The sequence below is a fragment of the Dacryopinax primogenitus genome (assembly GCF_000292625.1).
Source record: "Dacryopinax primogenitus strain DJM-731 SS1 chromosome Unknown DACRYscaffold_3, whole genome shotgun sequence".
NCBI classification, from domain to species: domain Eukaryota; kingdom Fungi; phylum Basidiomycota; class Dacrymycetes; order Dacrymycetales; family Dacrymycetaceae; genus Dacryopinax; species Dacryopinax primogenitus.
This window is the reverse complement of record NW_024467200.1, coordinates 1,662,926-1,678,152: the sequence shown is the minus strand read 5'-3', so window position 1 is coordinate 1,678,152 and position 15,227 is coordinate 1,662,926. Positions and strand designations below refer to the sequence as shown.

At 52.6% G+C, this 15,227-nt stretch overlaps 9 protein-coding genes across 9 annotated transcripts; 5 read left to right on the top strand and 4 right to left on the bottom strand.

Moving 5' to 3' along the window:
* Positions 1-422: 422 nt before the first annotated feature.
* DACRYDRAFT_76203 (uncharacterized protein) lies at positions 423-2,038 on the top strand (the record flags this gene model as incomplete). The annotated part of the gene is made up of 2 exons (XM_040776190.1): positions 423-878; positions 932-2,038. 2 exons carry the CDS (start codon positions 423-425, stop codon positions 1,472-1,474), a joined length of 999 nt encoding a protein of 332 aa, XP_040632024.1. The 3' UTR covers positions 1,475-2,038.
* Positions 2,039-2,599: 561 nt separating this feature from the next.
* On the top strand, positions 2,600-4,187 carry DACRYDRAFT_20666 (uncharacterized protein). Its single transcript, XM_040772024.1, has 3 exons — positions 2,600-2,999; positions 3,048-3,134; positions 3,194-4,187. The coding sequence occupies exons 1-3, from the start codon at positions 2,763-2,765 to the stop codon at positions 4,133-4,135; spliced, it is 1,266 nt and encodes a 421-aa protein (XP_040632023.1). The 5' UTR covers positions 2,600-2,762; the 3' UTR covers positions 4,136-4,187.
* A 126-nt stretch (positions 4,188-4,313) lies between these two features.
* Positions 4,314-5,836, bottom strand: DACRYDRAFT_20665 (uncharacterized protein). The gene is made up of 4 exons (XM_040772023.1): positions 5,672-5,836; positions 5,228-5,624; positions 4,937-5,180; positions 4,314-4,889 (listed from the first exon to the last, which is right to left on the bottom strand). Exons 1-4 carry the CDS (start codon positions 5,805-5,807, stop codon positions 4,461-4,463), a joined length of 1,206 nt encoding a protein of 401 aa, XP_040632022.1. The 5' UTR covers positions 5,808-5,836; the 3' UTR covers positions 4,314-4,460.
* Positions 5,837-6,929: 1,093 nt separating this feature from the next.
* On the top strand, positions 6,930-7,339 carry DACRYDRAFT_47335 (DUF1077-domain-containing protein; the record flags this gene model as incomplete). Its single annotated transcript, XM_040774752.1, has 2 exons — positions 6,930-7,101; positions 7,152-7,339. Coding segments are annotated over 2 exons (360 nt in total), but the record flags the coding sequence as incomplete, so codon positions are not given.
* Positions 7,340-7,603: 264 nt separating this feature from the next.
* DACRYDRAFT_14186 (uncharacterized protein) lies at positions 7,604-8,182 on the bottom strand (the record flags this gene model as incomplete). The annotated part of the gene is made up of 1 exon (XM_040771020.1): positions 7,604-8,182. One exon carries the CDS (start codon positions 8,180-8,182, stop codon positions 7,604-7,606), a length of 579 nt encoding a protein of 192 aa, XP_040632020.1.
* A 378-nt stretch (positions 8,183-8,560) lies between these two features.
* On the bottom strand, positions 8,561-9,921 carry DACRYDRAFT_76195 (DUF55-domain-containing protein; the record flags this gene model as incomplete). The annotated part of the gene is made up of 9 exons (XM_040776189.1): positions 8,561-9,096; positions 9,142-9,174; positions 9,299-9,385; positions 9,439-9,458; positions 9,508-9,541; positions 9,603-9,678; positions 9,728-9,756; positions 9,808-9,835; positions 9,890-9,921. 9 exons carry the CDS (start codon positions 9,919-9,921, stop codon positions 8,647-8,649), a joined length of 789 nt encoding a protein of 262 aa, XP_040632019.1. The 3' UTR covers positions 8,561-8,646.
* Positions 9,922-10,221: 300 nt separating this feature from the next.
* DACRYDRAFT_105007 (NADP-binding protein) lies at positions 10,222-11,512 on the top strand (the record flags this gene model as incomplete). Its single annotated transcript, XM_040768016.1, has 9 exons — positions 10,222-10,335; positions 10,392-10,674; positions 10,730-10,770; positions 10,817-10,851; positions 10,900-10,967; positions 11,013-11,087; positions 11,137-11,282; positions 11,334-11,358; positions 11,406-11,512. The coding sequence occupies 9 exons, from the start codon at positions 10,222-10,224 to the stop codon at positions 11,510-11,512; spliced, it is 894 nt and encodes a 297-aa protein (XP_040632018.1).
* A 61-nt stretch (positions 11,513-11,573) lies between these two features.
* On the bottom strand, positions 11,574-12,776 carry DACRYDRAFT_20662 (uncharacterized protein). The gene is made up of 6 exons (XM_040772022.1): positions 12,674-12,776; positions 12,485-12,625; positions 12,405-12,435; positions 12,339-12,353; positions 12,137-12,290; positions 11,574-12,087 (listed from the first exon to the last, which is right to left on the bottom strand). Exons 1-6 carry the CDS (start codon positions 12,750-12,752, stop codon positions 11,602-11,604), a joined length of 906 nt encoding a protein of 301 aa, XP_040632017.1. The 5' UTR covers positions 12,753-12,776; the 3' UTR covers positions 11,574-11,601.
* Positions 12,777-13,977: 1,201 nt separating this feature from the next.
* Positions 13,978-14,927, top strand: DACRYDRAFT_105005 (uncharacterized protein; the record flags this gene model as incomplete). The annotated part of the gene is made up of 4 exons (XM_040768015.1): positions 13,978-14,118; positions 14,168-14,344; positions 14,389-14,547; positions 14,604-14,927. 4 exons carry the CDS (start codon positions 13,978-13,980, stop codon positions 14,925-14,927), a joined length of 801 nt encoding a protein of 266 aa, XP_040632016.1.
* Between the last annotated feature and the right edge of the window lie 300 nt (positions 14,928-15,227).

The window sequence follows — 15,227 nt, the reverse complement described above, 5'->3', positions numbered from 1 at the left end:
GGCTGGCCACATCAGAAGTTCGTATCTCTTGTGGTCATTCAATACAATTTTAGACCTCCCCAATGTGGGAATTTTGTGTACATAGTAAAGTGATTCAACAAAACCCAAGAAACAAGGGCAAGATTCAACTCTCATAATTTCATTCAAGGAGTTGCCCCTTGGCTAGAAGTAGATACCCCTTCCGTACGAGGTTGTCCGAGCTGCACTTGTGCACTGGTGAGTTGAGTGAGAAAATGTATTTGTTTCTAAATGTGGAAAAGAATTGTGCACTCATTGACTGCAGATTCCCTGGCGGACTGGTCGTGTGGTCATCGACGACGATGATGTCCCCCCGTCCGCTCCCTCCACCACAGCTGTCTCCTCAACGTCCATGTCTATCTTTCCCCGGTATCACTAACCTTCCCAGTCCCATTCCCAGTCCCATGTCCAACGCCCACCCCAAGCCCGGCCCTTCGAGGCTGATCCGCCGAGCCCCCCTGGTACTAGGCACCACCCTCCTCCTCTCTCTCAGCATCTCAAGCTACTACCTCTCCCCCTCCAAACCCTCTTTCGGGCAAACGTACACTCCTGCGCTCCTTCTCTCCCATACACAGCCAACACCACACACCTCCCTCTTCCGCCTTCGGCTCCTCCGACCGCCCAAGCCTGGAGGGCCGTTCTACGCGCTGTGGGTGCGCTCGCCTGTCCTCCAGATCGAAAGGGAGTTTACGCCACTCCGAGGTTTAGAAGGGAAGGGGGATGAGGTCGAGCTGTGGGTCAAACGGGAGGGCGAGGTGGCGCGATACCTCGCTGGGCGGAAAGTTGGGGACGAAATAGGTGTAAGAGGTTGGTCACCGGGTGTACAGTGGGAAGATCAACATTGGGACGAAGTAATCATGGTGCGTTATTCTCCAACACAACCTTTTGTGTAGACTAGGAAGCTGAGGAACAGATCTCGGGAGGAACGGGTATAATACCTTTTTACCAATTGATGGATCACTTGTTCCTCAACCCCCGTTCTCCTACACCACCTGGAAGTGGAAAGACGAAGTTTACGCTGTTACACGCTGCACCTGTACCGGAGGAACTCCCCCCGGCGTCTATGCTAGGTCCGTTGGGGGAACTGCAGCGCTCGCAGCCGGACAAGTTCAGGCTGAGGTTGTTTGTCGACTCTGCGCCTTCTGGAGCTAGGGAACACCTGGTAGGAGGAGCAGCACTCCCCCTCACCGTTCGCCGGATCCAGCCGTACGACATATGGCTCGCACTCGGCCTCTCCCCCCCAACCCAGCAGACATTCTTCTCTCGCTTCCGGTTCCGCTCTGTCTCCCCTCCAGCAGCCAAGGACCCAAGCAGGAAAGTGTTGTTCCTCGTCTCCGGGCCGGAGGGGATGGTGCAGGCGTTCGCGGGGCCCAGGGCGAGGGACTTGACTGAGGGTCAGGTGGGGGGCGTTTTGGGTGGGATGGGATATGGGAGGGGGGAGGTGAGGAAACTTTGATGAGTGTGGGAGGAGGGGGATGTTGTGGAGGACGAGGGATGGGGGATGGAAAGGGAATTGCATACATTTCGCATACTCGTACAACACTGGCTTGCAATCAATCAACACGACATCGACTCAACCGTAACCCGTATCCACATCCTCTCCCGCTGACAAGGAAATGAAGGTCATCTCGGTCCTTCATGCGCATGATACGCCCTCCTCAAATGCCGAAACTTCTTCAGACTGTACAGCGCCAACTGCCCATAACGCAGCGCATGAGCATATCCCGCTCATCTCATGGCATGACAGCAGGTACCCGCACCGTCTCGTCCCGTATATACTCGCCCATAGCAAGGGCCTTCTTGATATCCTCTTCTTCTGTCAGACCTCGGTTTCCTATGGCTATGGGTCAGTGCGGGTCCTGCCTGAGGGGGGGGGGAGGCGGACGGTCGAACCACCTGCGGATGCGGGCGTTGAAGCCGTATGCCGGGTCGGGGTATTCCCTGCCTAGCCTATGAAGCTGGATATGTTGAGTGAGGGATGGTCGTACTATAACAGTATGGTATGCGATAGACGTACTTCTTTATACAGATGGATAGCTTGAAGACGGTATTGTTGTGGGTTTGTGGGGGGAGGCATAAGGAGGAGGAGGAGGAGGAGGAGCACACGACTAGAGTGACCCTAGAAGCTGTACTGTTTCTTGCTTTTCTAGTTTGAGGCTATTACACTTCTGTTACTTCATTATTACTGATACACAAGGCGATCCAGGCGATGATCCTACGATTAGAAGTGTTAATTCCCAGTGGGAAGTCGAATTAAGAAACGTGTTTTATGGCTACAAACAGTTTCATTCTATCTTCTTACTACTACTGCTCCTGCTGCTCCTGCTGTTGGTCGCTATTGATGCTTGCCTCATGCCCTGATGAGACGATCCGGCGTCGTGGCACTGGTCAAAGCACATGATGAAACGGAACTTGCTGGCAAATATCAAATGCAAATACAGTTGGGACTCAATATCATACGGGGTATTCGGTATCCGTTATTAATGGCATCTAGGACAGGGGAGGCGAGGGGATGCGAATTATCTTCTACTTTGTACTCTTGTTCTCTTCGGCGACTTTGAAGTTGGGCATGAACTGGCAATACACGCATCTCGTTTCAGCCTGACTTAGTCCTTCGTTCTCTACCTGAAAGGTGCTCTCTGCTCTTGCTCTTGCTGTCTGTTTCTGCCAGCATCTCGTTTCCCTTATTTCGTTCTTTGCTCGTCTCCCTCCTCAACACCACCACCACCACCTCATCCTACTCGATGTACCTCCCCCTTCAAAACCGACAAGAAGCCTCCCCCTTCGTCTCCCCCAACCCTCCCGCGTCCAACCCCTCCGGCACCCCCTCCGACCCAATAACGACAGACGTGATCATCGGGTTCGGCATCGCTGGTGCCGTGCTGGTCGGATTGCTGTTAGTGCTTGGAGTGAGGCAGTGGAGGAGGAACAAGAGGGAGAGGGAGAGGAGGAAGGCGAGAGCAGAGGGGAGAATCTTACCCGTGCGTCTTAGTCCGCCTTGTATGACTTGTAGGCTTATAAGAATGCAGCCACCGCAGCCTTCCTGGTGGGACAAACACTGGAGGAAGACGCAGCCTAAACCGCTCAGTCCGAGAAGTGACGATTCAGTCAAACAGGTGCGCCCTGCTCTCTTCTCTCCCTGCTGCGAGCGTGCTTGCTCACGCCTGACTGACAGCCTCTGACCGCTCATACGAGAAACAACTCTTCCCTCTCGATCCCGACACATAACCGGAACACTTCGCTCGACTCTTCCTTTGCCGGTCCCAAGCTGACCGTAGACCATTCATTTAAAGGGCACTTACAGGCTGTCACTCTTTCCCCCGTGGCGGAAGGGGGATGGGACGGGGAACGGGAGCCGCATAAGCTGAGAAAGCCGAGGAGCCCACGCAGTCCTACCTCGGGAGAGGGAAGACAAGCAAACAGAGTAAGACCTACCCTGCCTTCTATCCCTCCCGAACCGGTCGCACTGCCCACTCCGCTCCCTCCCTCACCGGAGAAACCTACCGACTCCTCTTCCTCCTCAGCTGTGGTGAGAGGCCCGACCCCGGAGTTCGACCCCGTTGCGCACCGCTCGCATATGCATAGGTTCTCGAGGATATTCGCCCTCCCACCGGTGGTGCCAACGGAGGTGCTGCCGCTGCCTATCCCGCCGGTGATACTGCAACAACAGCAGTACCGGTTCCCCCAGCCTCCTCCACCAGCACAAGCACACACGCAAACGCAAGACGCACGGCAACGGCAACTGCAACTCCAGCCCCAGCTAGAAGCCGGCCAAAGACTCAGCTTCGTCTTCGACGAGATCACCAAACGGGACGTGCAGTGCAGTTTCTACCCTGACCTGCCTGACGAGCTGCCCGTACGCGCGGGGGAGGAAGTAGCCGTCCTGGAATGTTTTGACGATGGGTGGAGTGTGGTACAGCGCTTACCATCCCCTCCGGATAGTCCTACCCATGGCCAGGCGGGCCAAGGACAGCACGGGGGAGGGTGGGAACAAGGTGTAATCCCTACTGCGTGCTGGGCGGGGTTGCCACGGGAGAAGGTGCAGCGTCCGATGAGGTACTCGAGTTTGAGCCATGGGGTGAGCGAGGGGTTGTTCGAGATTGGGACTGCGTTGTGAATGGACTGCGTTTTTTGACTTTGTGACTGACTGTTTAATGATTATGAACTGATTTTATTGTTGTTTGATGATATTTTTATTTGACAAGGTTGTCTGTTTGAGGCAGGGGAGTTGCAGAAGCCCTGCACGCCGCTTTATTGTGTATTAATGACTTGATGCCATGCATTACATTAGTGCACTGGTCCAAATAATACAAGCGTGTTACAATCGTAAGAACAACAATCACCCAAGGGGGAGTAGAAAAAAATATCAGTCCTAGGAATGGAACGTATATATATGGGCCGAAACAACCTCAATCGTACGGAGACGCATCACCCCCCACCGCTCAACCTCTTGAACGGCCTGGCGTGGTTCTTCGACCTGGTGTCCCAGGTTGCCTCCTCGGCGTGGGAGGAACAGCCGTGACTCGCCGATCTGCCATTCCTTCCCTCCGACGTTCAGCTTCATCATCCCCAGCTTCTTCCTTTCGCTGGCGTTCCACATCCTTTGATGCCAGTGCCTTCAGCAGAAGTTGGGGATCGTCTTGGCCCTCCGCCATTGTGTCGCGTCTATCGGGTCGCACGGCGGACAACAACCCTGACAGTGGTGCATTCGGATTAGCTGAGGAGAGGGTGGACGGCGCTGTGAGAGGCGGTAACGGTGCACTTCGCGCTTGATGTCGACTTCGAAGGGTAACCTGGTGAGACGACAGGTGTCGTTCGGCGCGATGCGCAAGTTGTGAAAGAACGTGTGCAGATTGATGTAATGTGTCGACCTAACTGCATGGTTAGACCGGACGCGTGCTTAGACTTGAATACGTACCTTTAGTTGTAAAGCGGCAAGTTTCGCTTCTAATTCAGTCTCCCCTTGTCCACTCTCTTCCAGCTCTGCTGTTGCTGCTTGGGCTGCTGGGCGAGATGACTCACCCAACTGAGCTACGTTGAGTGTTTGCGGGCTTTGAGAAGCCGGATCAGCCATGCGGGACTGGATCGATTTGAGAACGGTCGTTTGAATTGTATTATACGACTGAATCAAAGATGTCCAAGATAACTCCTCCTGCTTGCATCTAAAAGAGAGTCAGAATCGTATGCGCCGCTATGGGATCTCACGCACTGTTCGAAATAGGCTTGATCTGCTGCGTCTCGTTCTCTGTTTCGCTCGTTCTGCTCATTGACCTTGAGCTTCTCCCCGCCTTGGCCAACGGGCCGTGCCGAAAAAGTGCTGGTATCAACTTGATTGGTGGCGATCATGCGAAACACGTCCTCTTGAATGTCTTTCACCAGCTTCACTGCATCAGGGGATAATGTGGGTAGATCAGCTGTGAGAGTGACATCGGCTTTCTTTCCCCGCTTTATGGTTTGTACATCGGCCGCTGGCGTGGTTTCTAGCTGGGCCGCTCGATACGTGCACCATTGGAGAAGGGTTCGCATTCGTCCGGCAGGAGGAACTTCCGGGTCGTAGTGGATATGCTTGTAGAAAATATCGTGCGGGAGATTCGCATGCGGGAATGCTGGGGAAGTCAGCAAATGAGTATCTAACTGGCGTTTGTTTACTTACAAGGCTCATCACCTAGACCGCTACTGATTCTTCGGCCCCTCATACCCATACTACTCCTCCTGCGCTCCTGTGTAGCTTTCCGCAGCTCCCTATTCTTGCTTATCATCGGAGTATCGCGGACCGGTAATGGTTGCATCGAGTCCTGGGTTCTCGATCCGTCGAGAAACTCGTGGGATGGGACAGGGGGAGGGCGATACGCGGAAGGTGATGGTGGTGCAGGTAACATAAAAGACTTGCGAGGGAAGGTGATGTCGGTATCGGGTGAAGCGGGCTGTAGAGAAGTCAGTGTGTGCATCAACCATCTGTTAGTAGTAGGGACATACACCAGCACGTTCTGACGCGATCCGTCCTGCCCTTGTCAGGTCCCTCAACTCCTTTTCCATCGCATGCACGTCTGCCGTCGTCTCACCCTCATCAAGACCCCGCTTCCCATTGACCCTGCCTTTCCCCCCCTTGTTCGCAGCTGAGGTTGAACCCATACGCATGCTTTGGGATGACGGTTTCTGTGGTGCGGTCTTCGTTTCCTTTGGGGCAGGAGAGCTTCGTCGAGCGGGTCTACGTTGGGGTGGTGGAGGGACGGCAGCGGGAGCAGGAGCCGAAGGAGCGGCAGGCTGGGGTGCGCCTCGAACGATGAAGAGCCCTCCGGCGACTTGCTCTCCGTTCACTGTATGCGTATGAGTTGAGATGAAAAGAGGATGAGTGCATGTACGTACTCTTCCCCTTTGACTTTGCCTGCTTTGGCTTCTTCTTGAGAATATCACCACCATCGAGTTCGTCTGTCGCTTTCCGCTTTGCAGGAATGGGTGATGGGGATGTTGAAGATGATCTATGAGGCTCCTGCCGCTGTTGCGGACGACGAGGAGGCATGACGAGTGTGTGGAGTAGGATGAGGGGGAGGAGGGCGAAGGGGGGTGAGGGACGCGACGGGGAAGGAAAGGGCCAAAGTGGGATGACACGCGCCCGCGTCCCTCGATAAACAACGCGTTCGGAATTACTTCCGCTGCATCACACGCTACAACAATAATGCCTACCACACCGACATTCCTAGATTATACACAAATATCATCAAAGTAATTATATCATATTACATCTAACGAATAGAATTGACTAATTGTGAGCCGGTAGATGGGGAAATGTACCGAATCCTCCAGGGTTTGTGTCAATATCAGGAGGTGCAGTCAAAGTACGTCCCCATCCTCTCCGACGTGGCACAAGCTCATTGTCATGCTAGAAGCGTACGGTCGATCCAACCAAGTATGACGAACTCAAATCGAAAAGGGCTTGGGACCTGGCCATTTCTCCGGCTAAATCACTCCCCATGAACGCGTTTATGCTCTATATGAGTGGTACGGGTGTGCAGGTGTTCAGCATCAGCACACTGGTCATGCTACTCTTCAGCCCGTTTAAAGCGATCAGCGGTATGGAGAAGGGTATGTATATATGTTGTGGTATACAAACATCCTGTTCTGATATGATTCAGCGTTCGCCCAATATAAACCGACGGCCTCGACATCAAGCGGTGACCCACTCCTGCTACAAAAGATCGTGTATATGCTGGCCAACCTGCTCCCCATCGCTCTCGCATTGTGGAAATGTCGACAAATGGGTTTGATCCCCACGGGTACGGGTGACTGGCTTGCATTTGAGACGAGAGGAGTGGTGCGATGATCTCCTGCTTTCGGTATAATCTCATCTTACTTTGTTTAGCCGCCCGAACTCTCGCTCCGATGATTCTCTTTCTCTGCTTGTCTGCTACCATCTTGGTGAAGGTTGTCGTCTTTGGCAAATCTGCCACGCCTCATCTATCGCCATAACAAGGAGCGAGCTAAAACACGTAACATTATACACCGAGGCAACGGATCTGCCGTTGTATTAGAACTGCTGCGCATACACGCGACTATCGTCTGAGAAACTACACTGCCAATATGACTATCATTTGCGCATCTTCCCAGCCTCGTCCAGGCCTGCCTTGCCTTGCTCCTCGCTCGGCCAACCGTTCCTGCTCGCGAGTTCTCCACCCGTACCAGGCGTGACCCTGACACCCTCTGACAGATGAACACCCTTGCCAGATCCCTTTGCCATCTCACCCGGCGCGTCATTGTGCCTGACAGCACTACTTGACCCGTAAGGGTATGTATCTTCGACCCTTGGCACACGATTGGTGGTGTTAGGATGAGCTGCAGTGCTGGAAGTAGATGAAGGCTGTCCACTGAACTGGGGCTTTTGAGTAGACGCATATAGGTCGTATGGGGACGATGTGGGGAACGCTCCAGCTGGCACGTCGTAAGGTGTGTTCTTGTGCTCTGGCTGGGAGACGACGTAATGGGTGGTACCCGCGGGTACTGGCTCGTAGGTGTGATCGTCCTTTGCATATATGTTGTGGAAGGAGGCGATAGGTTCCTGGAGAGGGGAGGTGGGGCTGGGTGCCCATGGGGTGGTGGATGAGGTAAAAGTGCGCAGGCTTGCCGCTGCGAGAGGGCGACGAGCAGCTTGGGAGATTGCGCGATGCATGATTGGGATTGGGGATGTGGGGGGAGGGAGAAGAGGAGTGGGGAGAATGGATTTTGATTTTGAGCGAGGTATTTGACCTCTTGGAGGTAAGTGGTGATCGGCCGCCACCGAAGAATGACCGAATCAGGACATATTTGTGGTTACTTGTTTAGGTCTAGCGGGCTTATTGCCTTGTTGGGGGTGCGAGACAGTCAGAAAAAAGGTATGGGTCGTCTCTTTTTCCCTCGTGACCAGATGCCTTGGGGTAACTCTATGACGCGCCAACCGCCGAGACCCACAAGCCAAATCTGGGCAACCGTGGTCTCGACCCCGATCAGCCAACTATTAAGGTCATATCCATTGCACATAAGCTTATTAGTACATCTCACCGACATATCCACATCATCTCTCAATAAAGTAACCCCATTGACAACATTCTGTGTACATCTATGTAGCCAACCACTGGCAAACCCCCTATTTCGTTCCTACTTCTTCAATCGAGAGGACCGACGAGTACCCTCTGACCGAGTCGGCGTATCACTCCCACCCGATTTCCGTTTCTTCTTTGCGGACGGTTCCCGTAACTCAGCTTCACTACCCTTGCCATCGGCTCCCTCCGTCGTCTTATCCGTCTCCGGTGCCTCACCCTGTTCCTCACCAGCTCGTTTCTTACCGCTGGTCTTCTTCTTTCCATCGATATCTTCATCCCATCCACCCTTGTCGGCAAGAAGTTGAATCGCTTCAACCACCAGCGGATTATCTACAGGCTGCACGCTGAGCCGGCCACGTGTCAACAATGCCATATTCTTGATCGCCTTCAGGTGTTCTGAGGTCAGATATGGCAAGTCTGCTGGCGGTTCCGACAGTGTGGCAAGATGCTTCAGGAGCGGCAGAGAAACCATATGCTTGGCTCTAGAGATGAACCGAACATCGACCTGCCAACATCGATATCGTGCCAAAAGGGGAACAGAGGAACCCACCATGTACCATTTAGGTTTTTCCTTGTCCGTCTTCTATAAACGAGTTATCTCTGTGTACCCAGCATTGTGGTAATAGCTTGCCTCGTCAAAGTACGGGTGCGATCTCGCGATCGGAGGTAAGATATGGTATTTCTTGACTGGGTGATGACAAACTCACGGATCCCATGCAGTATCTGTGCAAGCTGTTAGTTGTTAAGTAATAAAATACATGAAGCTTACAATCGGGATATCCCTCCTTGCATATCTTTCAATCCATTATTGTAAATAAGAGAGATATTGATGCCAATAAACAGTTACCTCGGCAAAGCCTGCGATTCCTGTAGCACCATATCAGCCCAGCACTTGATGATTGCGCGCCTTGCCTACCGGGAATCTTGGTATTAGAATGATAGAAGAGAACCTATTCATGTTAATACGTACGAGGTAAGATCTGTGTTCCGATCGCGATGAAAAGATTGTACCTTGTCGCCCAATTTCATGCGTTCTCGCATGAACCTGCTTGCTTCTGGATTGCGAACACCATCCCAAGGTGACACTCTTACTGGCTGATTACCATCACGCCTCAAATCGGGATGAATATGCCCACTTTATTTCTTCAAAATCGTCTACGGAGAACTGAAGGAACGTTAACCCTGGTCATCACTTCCAATGGGACAAACTCTCTACCTTTACGTCTTTGCCTTTCACCACCCGGCTGTTGTACGAAGGACTTACTAAGCGCCCCAACTTGAATTGCAGAGTCTCTTACCTTTCCGGCTCGGCCTTCATTAACCAGGCCATTGCCATCCTTGCTTGACGTTGGTAAATCGAGGCGCGACGCAATAAACGATCGACGCGTCCAGTGTTTTCGAAAGCGCGTCAATCCAAGCGCTTGCTAGTCACGGGTTGGGGTTACGCATATCCCTCGTTTTCTCCTTTTACTTTTCTCCGGTCTCCTAGGGACTTGCGTTTAGGCGCCTCGCTGTCTTGGTTCCACGCTAATGATGGCCATATTGAATGCACGCTGGCCACGGGCTCTAATTACGGCCCTCCGACGTGCGGCTCAATATCTACACCTGGAGTGCATCCACCTTGGACACCATGACCGCACCGTACACCTTGACGGCGTTCGATGAAGATCTTCCGGTCCTCTTCCACCATGATCTCTACGCGGGAATAGACCCGAACAAATTCAGAGGTTCTGCTTTCGGCAAGGTTACTACTATTTGTCGGAGATTTTGATGCGACGGGAATGATAACCGACTTGATAGGTCGTCTTCATTACTGGAGCATCTCGTGGGATCGGCGAAGCCACAGCGATCGCCTTTGCTGAGGCTGGGGCTAGCATATTCTTAGTCTCGCGCAAACTAAGTACTCTCGAGTCAGTCAAAGCCAGCATCTTAGCGGTCTCGCCTGCGACAGCAGTGGGGATCCAGCCGGCCGATGTCACCGTGCCAGAGGAAGTTCACACAGCTGTTCTTTCATGTATCGCACAATTCGGGAAGATGGATATTGCTATCGCCAATGCCGGCGCATCAGAAAAACTTGGCACTTGTACGCGTTACGATCTTATCTGGCTGCTGGCTCGTGTCTGAGTCCAGGGATCTAGCTCTCATTGATATTGATCCTAACGAGTGGTGGCGGATATGGGTAAGTGTCTTGCAATTATTACCTGCGTCGCCTAATCTTCATCCAGGAGGTGAATGTCCGGGGAACCTTCAATACTGCCCAGTTTGTGAACGTCATCCACATACAAACTGCCACTTATCCTCACAACAGCTACACTGTGCCCTACCTCAAAGAAAGGGCAGGATGCTTGTTAATAACAACCAGCCGAGCGGCCCAAAGTTAGCACATTTTGCTTCTCTCGACTGTAACTGATCTCATTCCAGAGCGCCGCGCGGGAACTTCTGCCTATGGCACTTCAAAGCATGCCATCAACCGCCTCACAGAATTCATTGCTCTCGGTACCTATCATTCCCTGGCTGATGGATTTGTCGGCTCATGCTACGATAGAAAACGAAAAGGATGGGGTTAAAGTGTTTGCCGTGCATCCCGGCTCTGTGAAAACTGACATGTCCATCAATGATGGTGGACCGATGATAGCTGATCTCCTGATTGACGACGTGAAGCTGCCCGCTTGGACAATGGTTCGGTTAGCGGTAAGTGGACCAGTATCCTGAATTGGATTCCGGACTGATTCACTGTACAAGTCGGGTTCTGACAACTATCTCTCCGGTCAGCCTTTTATCAGGAACTGTGGAAAACCACTGATCATGTTACAGGTCGATACGTATCCGCCTATTGGGATCTGGACCAGGTCGCAGCGCTGTACAAGGCGCGCATTTTGAAAGATGATGCGTTAAAAAACAGGCTGTCCCTTCCCATCTAACGAAGTTCACGGGTAGTAATGCAACCAATATCAAGCTTCATTCAACTTTATTCTAGTTTCACAAGGGAAGGGCGACGTACTCGAACGTGCTAACTGAGTGTGACACACCACGTCAAAACCTCGTGAGCGCGGTCCGGCTCGGTATCCGTCTTCCAGGCACGAAGTTCTGCCTTCACTTCGCAGTTTCCCTTACCCAAGACGGTCTCCCATAGCTGGGTCCACGACTCTGGACTATGACCGTAAGCGCCACGTTCATTACGTATTCCTGGCACAGTCAAGCCACCATGGGATCCAAATATCATCGTTCCTGGCTTCTTCAGGAGAAGACTGGCGGTAAGATAGGCAAGCCTCTCTTGGTGCTCTTCATCAAACAGATGGAAGAAAGACGAGGCGTGAATGACAGAGATGTTTCCTTGTAATTCCGTGAGTGTCTTGACCTCTTTCAGAGCAGGGTCGGGACCGCTCTTCTCCACGAGGGTCGGTGAGAGGAAATCAGGATCGAATGCATCGCCAGCGATGAAAGGAACATGAAAGGTATCCTTATCGCGGAACAACTCGAAGCCTAGATCCCAGTACTAACAGGAGACTGCCTCAGCACGATAAGTTGGTAGTGAATGCACTTACTTGGGGTCGGAGGTCAGAACAAATGATGTTCTGCATAGGGTAACCATCGACTACAGCCTTTCTCGCATCATTGCCGAAACAGCAGCCAATATCAAGGTAGATGGCATCAGGTCGGTTTCTAACCAATTCCATCATCTGGGGATAAGGGGGCAACCTAAGTTGTAGATGAGCATGGCCGCACGCTGCTCAAGAGAGGGCACACCGAGAAATTTTGAGCCTGTTATACGATGAGTGGTCACTCTAAGAGATGAACAGAACTGCGGCGCACTTGGTGAAATTGAAGTTCCGGATGCATGGATCTTTGAGCAAGTCAGGCTCTACGCGATGTGGTTGGAAAGTGATGCTCACACGGGAAAACCTTGTATGCCTCCTCCTGCACATGACAAATATGTTCCTTCAATTCAGTCTCATTCTGGATCCCAGTGGTATGCTTGAAGAAAGCAAGCTCGGTGTCGGTGAGATTGAGAATATCCTTGTTCAAGGGGAATGCTGAGCTCTGTCGGTTGATGGTCATGAAACACGGATAGAATAACGCACCTTGATAGAAGTGAAGCCCAGTAGAGTCGCCCCTCTCTGCCTTACTCCCATTCTGAGCCGAGATAGAAGTGATGGACATACTTACCAGAGTTGGGGATGGTCGTAGTCCTGTTCGTGATGCTATATATACGCGTCGCGCCATCATTGCGCAGAATCGCCGAAACCAGCCCGGAGACTACAAAAGGAAACACGTCGGACATGCTCGGCCATGGCATGATGGTGTTGACCACTTCTCGTTCAATGGCCACCTATCTACATAATACTTTCACAATTCTATTTAACCATAGACTATCAGCTCTCGGTCACCCCTGGGATCACTAGAGGAACGCCTGGAAAGGCCCGCATCTCCGCCTTCACCTCCCAATTTCCCTTTGACTCAGGACTATGGCCAAATCGGAGATCGGCTCCGACGACTGACAAACTCACACGGGTGGGGACGATGGAGTTAGGTTGTTTCACTAGCAGCGTTGAAATATTATGTGCTAGTTGTGCATGCTGTTCCTGACTGAATAGATGAAGAAAGCTGAGGCTTAGATGACACAGATTACGCACTGTAACTCTGTGAACGTCTTCACGGCATCCAGCGCCGGCCGCGGATAACTCTTGGCCACTTCTTCGGGTGCAAGAAAGGCAGGATCAAAATCAGCCTCAGACTTTTCCCTGTCCCGAAAAAGGTTGAACCGAAGACTCCAGTACTGCCCAACTTCGGGGTCAGGTTGAAAGCCAGCACTGGGGCTTGCACGCGCGCTTCTGGTCGAAGATCAGAGAGGAGGATGTTCTCCATGCGGTAGCTATCTACAACGGCTTTCCTGGGATCATTGGCAAAGCTACAGCCAATATCGAGCACAGAAGGAGCCGCGACAATCACCACCTCATGCGCTTGTCGCGGCCCCGGGCCACGGACGCAACTCCCCCCCCCCGCAAATTCCATAACCCTCTCAGCTTGCCTACTAAATCACCTTAACACCTTGTGGAGATGGATTTCCCAGCAGGACCCCTCCCTCTCCCTCCCGCTCCAGAGGGATTTTCTGACACCAGGAGAAAGGCATATGACAGATGTGTCACTCTAGAGATCGCATCAGCATCTGACAAGAGCAAAGAGAAGGACACGATCTCTGCGCGCGTCTTCGGATGGTTTCTCACTCATCCACCGGTACCTGGGGAGCCCGTTGAGCGCCTTGCTCAGGATATCAACGAGTGCAGAGATCAGGATGATGTCTTAATACTGGGCAACATTTGCCGTGATTGCCTGATTCATGTCTGTCCGTCCGACACTCCGTGCGCTCTGTGCTGTGCTGATGACCATGCCTTCCCTTGCAGTCAAGCGAGCGGGAACACCAACCCCGTCTCGACACCCTTCCAGACCGTCCTTCGAGGACCAAGCCGCATTCTATGCGATGGTAATCGATCCTGGACCAATGGATCAAAGGACAAGTAAAGCAAAGGTCCGTGCGCGCGACCTCCCAAAAGTCTGTAGCATCTGAGCCTTTCCAGGCACTGGCCCGCGATCGCTATCGTTGTATGTTTTCGGGGTTGATCGATGACACCTCTGCTCTAGCAGGCCTTGTCGAAACCCCGCTCCCTGTTGGGCCCACCGCAACCACCGCGCCCACCGAACTTTGCCATATCATTCCGCAGGGCTTGTTATCAAGGTGGGAGCAAGACGATGAGGTGTGTTCTAAGTTCTGGACAACGTGATGCTGACAATAATCCAGCGTGACCGGTCCTCTACTTGTCTGGCTCGAATGTTTGGTGATGTGCAGTTTCCCATGGACCTCAGCGGCCCAGAGACTCATCGCCTGGAAAACGTTTTGACGCTCAATCCGATTTGGCACGCGCGTTTTGACAGTCTTAAATGCTATCTAGAGTCAACCGTGAGGCTTCGGATATCTATGACAAGGCATTGCTACGTGAACTGATCCATGCGCAGACGACGCCTGACCTCTACGTGCTCAAAGTCTGGGAACCCTTCATCGAAAACGGCAACTCCTTCCTCGATCTAAAATCCGATAACCCGGATTTTCCCGCTCCTTCTCCACAACTTCTGGCAATCCACCGATCTCGTGCAATAGTTGCTCATTTGTCGGGCGCGGCGAAATATGTGGAATTGCATCCTGAGGAAGATGAGGAGGATCGATATGCCGTGCTCAGTGGGATAAGACACGACGAGCCAACCGCACGGGAGGTGTTCATTGCGGCACTCTGGGCACGTTTCCCTTCCGCTCGTGCCTTAGCCCCGCAGAAAATGGAGTAGGCTACGCTACGGGAGCCGAGTACAAGTCAAACCGCGCCTGACGAGGATTGTCCGTGGTGATTGAGGAGAGTTGCCGTCCGCAGGACCGGGACCGCGGGATCAAAGTATGATGGTGTCCGAAATAGAACTGTGTTCGACGGGTCGACTAGTACTTGGACGCCATCGCAAGTCGCCTTAAACCAGACCACAAACAGCTTCATGTTCAAAAGCATCTGGATTATTCGACAATTCCGCGTCTGACAGCCACTGATTGCGGACTGTGTGGTGCTTCGGGTGTGTCAGCAATCATACCCTCATCAC

What these genes read in the sequence shown, in the direction of transcription:
- DACRYDRAFT_20666 (XM_040772024.1), top strand. Translation starts at nt 2,763, where the DNA reads ATGTACCTCCCCCTTCAAAACCGACAAGAAGCCTCCCCCTTCGTCTCC. An exon ending in CAGAGGGGAGAATCTTACCC is followed by an intron (nt 3,000 to 3,047) that starts GTGCGTCTTAGT and finishes ATAAGAATGCAG; the next exon opens with CCACCGCAGCCTTCCTGGTG. An exon ending in GTGACGATTCAGTCAAACAG is followed by an intron (nt 3,135 to 3,193) that starts GTGCGCCCTGCT and finishes CCTGACTGACAG; the next exon opens with CCTCTGACCGCTCATACGAG.
- DACRYDRAFT_20665 (XM_040772023.1), bottom strand. Translation starts at nt 5,807, where the DNA reads ATGCAACCATTACCGGTCCGCGATACTCCGATGATAAGCAAGAATAGG. An exon ending in CGGTCTAGGTGATGAGCCTT is followed by an intron (nt 5,625 to 5,671) that starts GTAAGTAAACAA and finishes TGACTTCCCCAG; the next exon opens with CATTCCCGCATGCGAATCTC. An exon ending in GATCAAGCCTATTTCGAACA is followed by an intron (nt 5,181 to 5,227) that starts GTGCGTGAGATC and finishes ACTCTCTTTTAG; the next exon opens with ATGCAAGCAGGAGGAGTTAT.
- DACRYDRAFT_20662 (XM_040772022.1), bottom strand. Translation starts at nt 12,752, where the DNA reads ATGTCCATCACTTCTATCTCGGCTCAGAATGGGAGTAAGGCAGAGAGG. An exon ending in TGGGCTTCACTTCTATCAAG is followed by an intron (nt 12,626 to 12,673) that starts GTGCGTTATTCT and finishes GACAGAGCTCAG; the next exon opens with CATTCCCCTTGAACAAGGAT. An exon ending in GTTCTGACCTCCGACCCCAA is followed by an intron (nt 12,088 to 12,136) that starts GTAAGTGCATTC and finishes GTCTCCTGTTAG; the next exon opens with TACTGGGATCTAGGCTTCGA.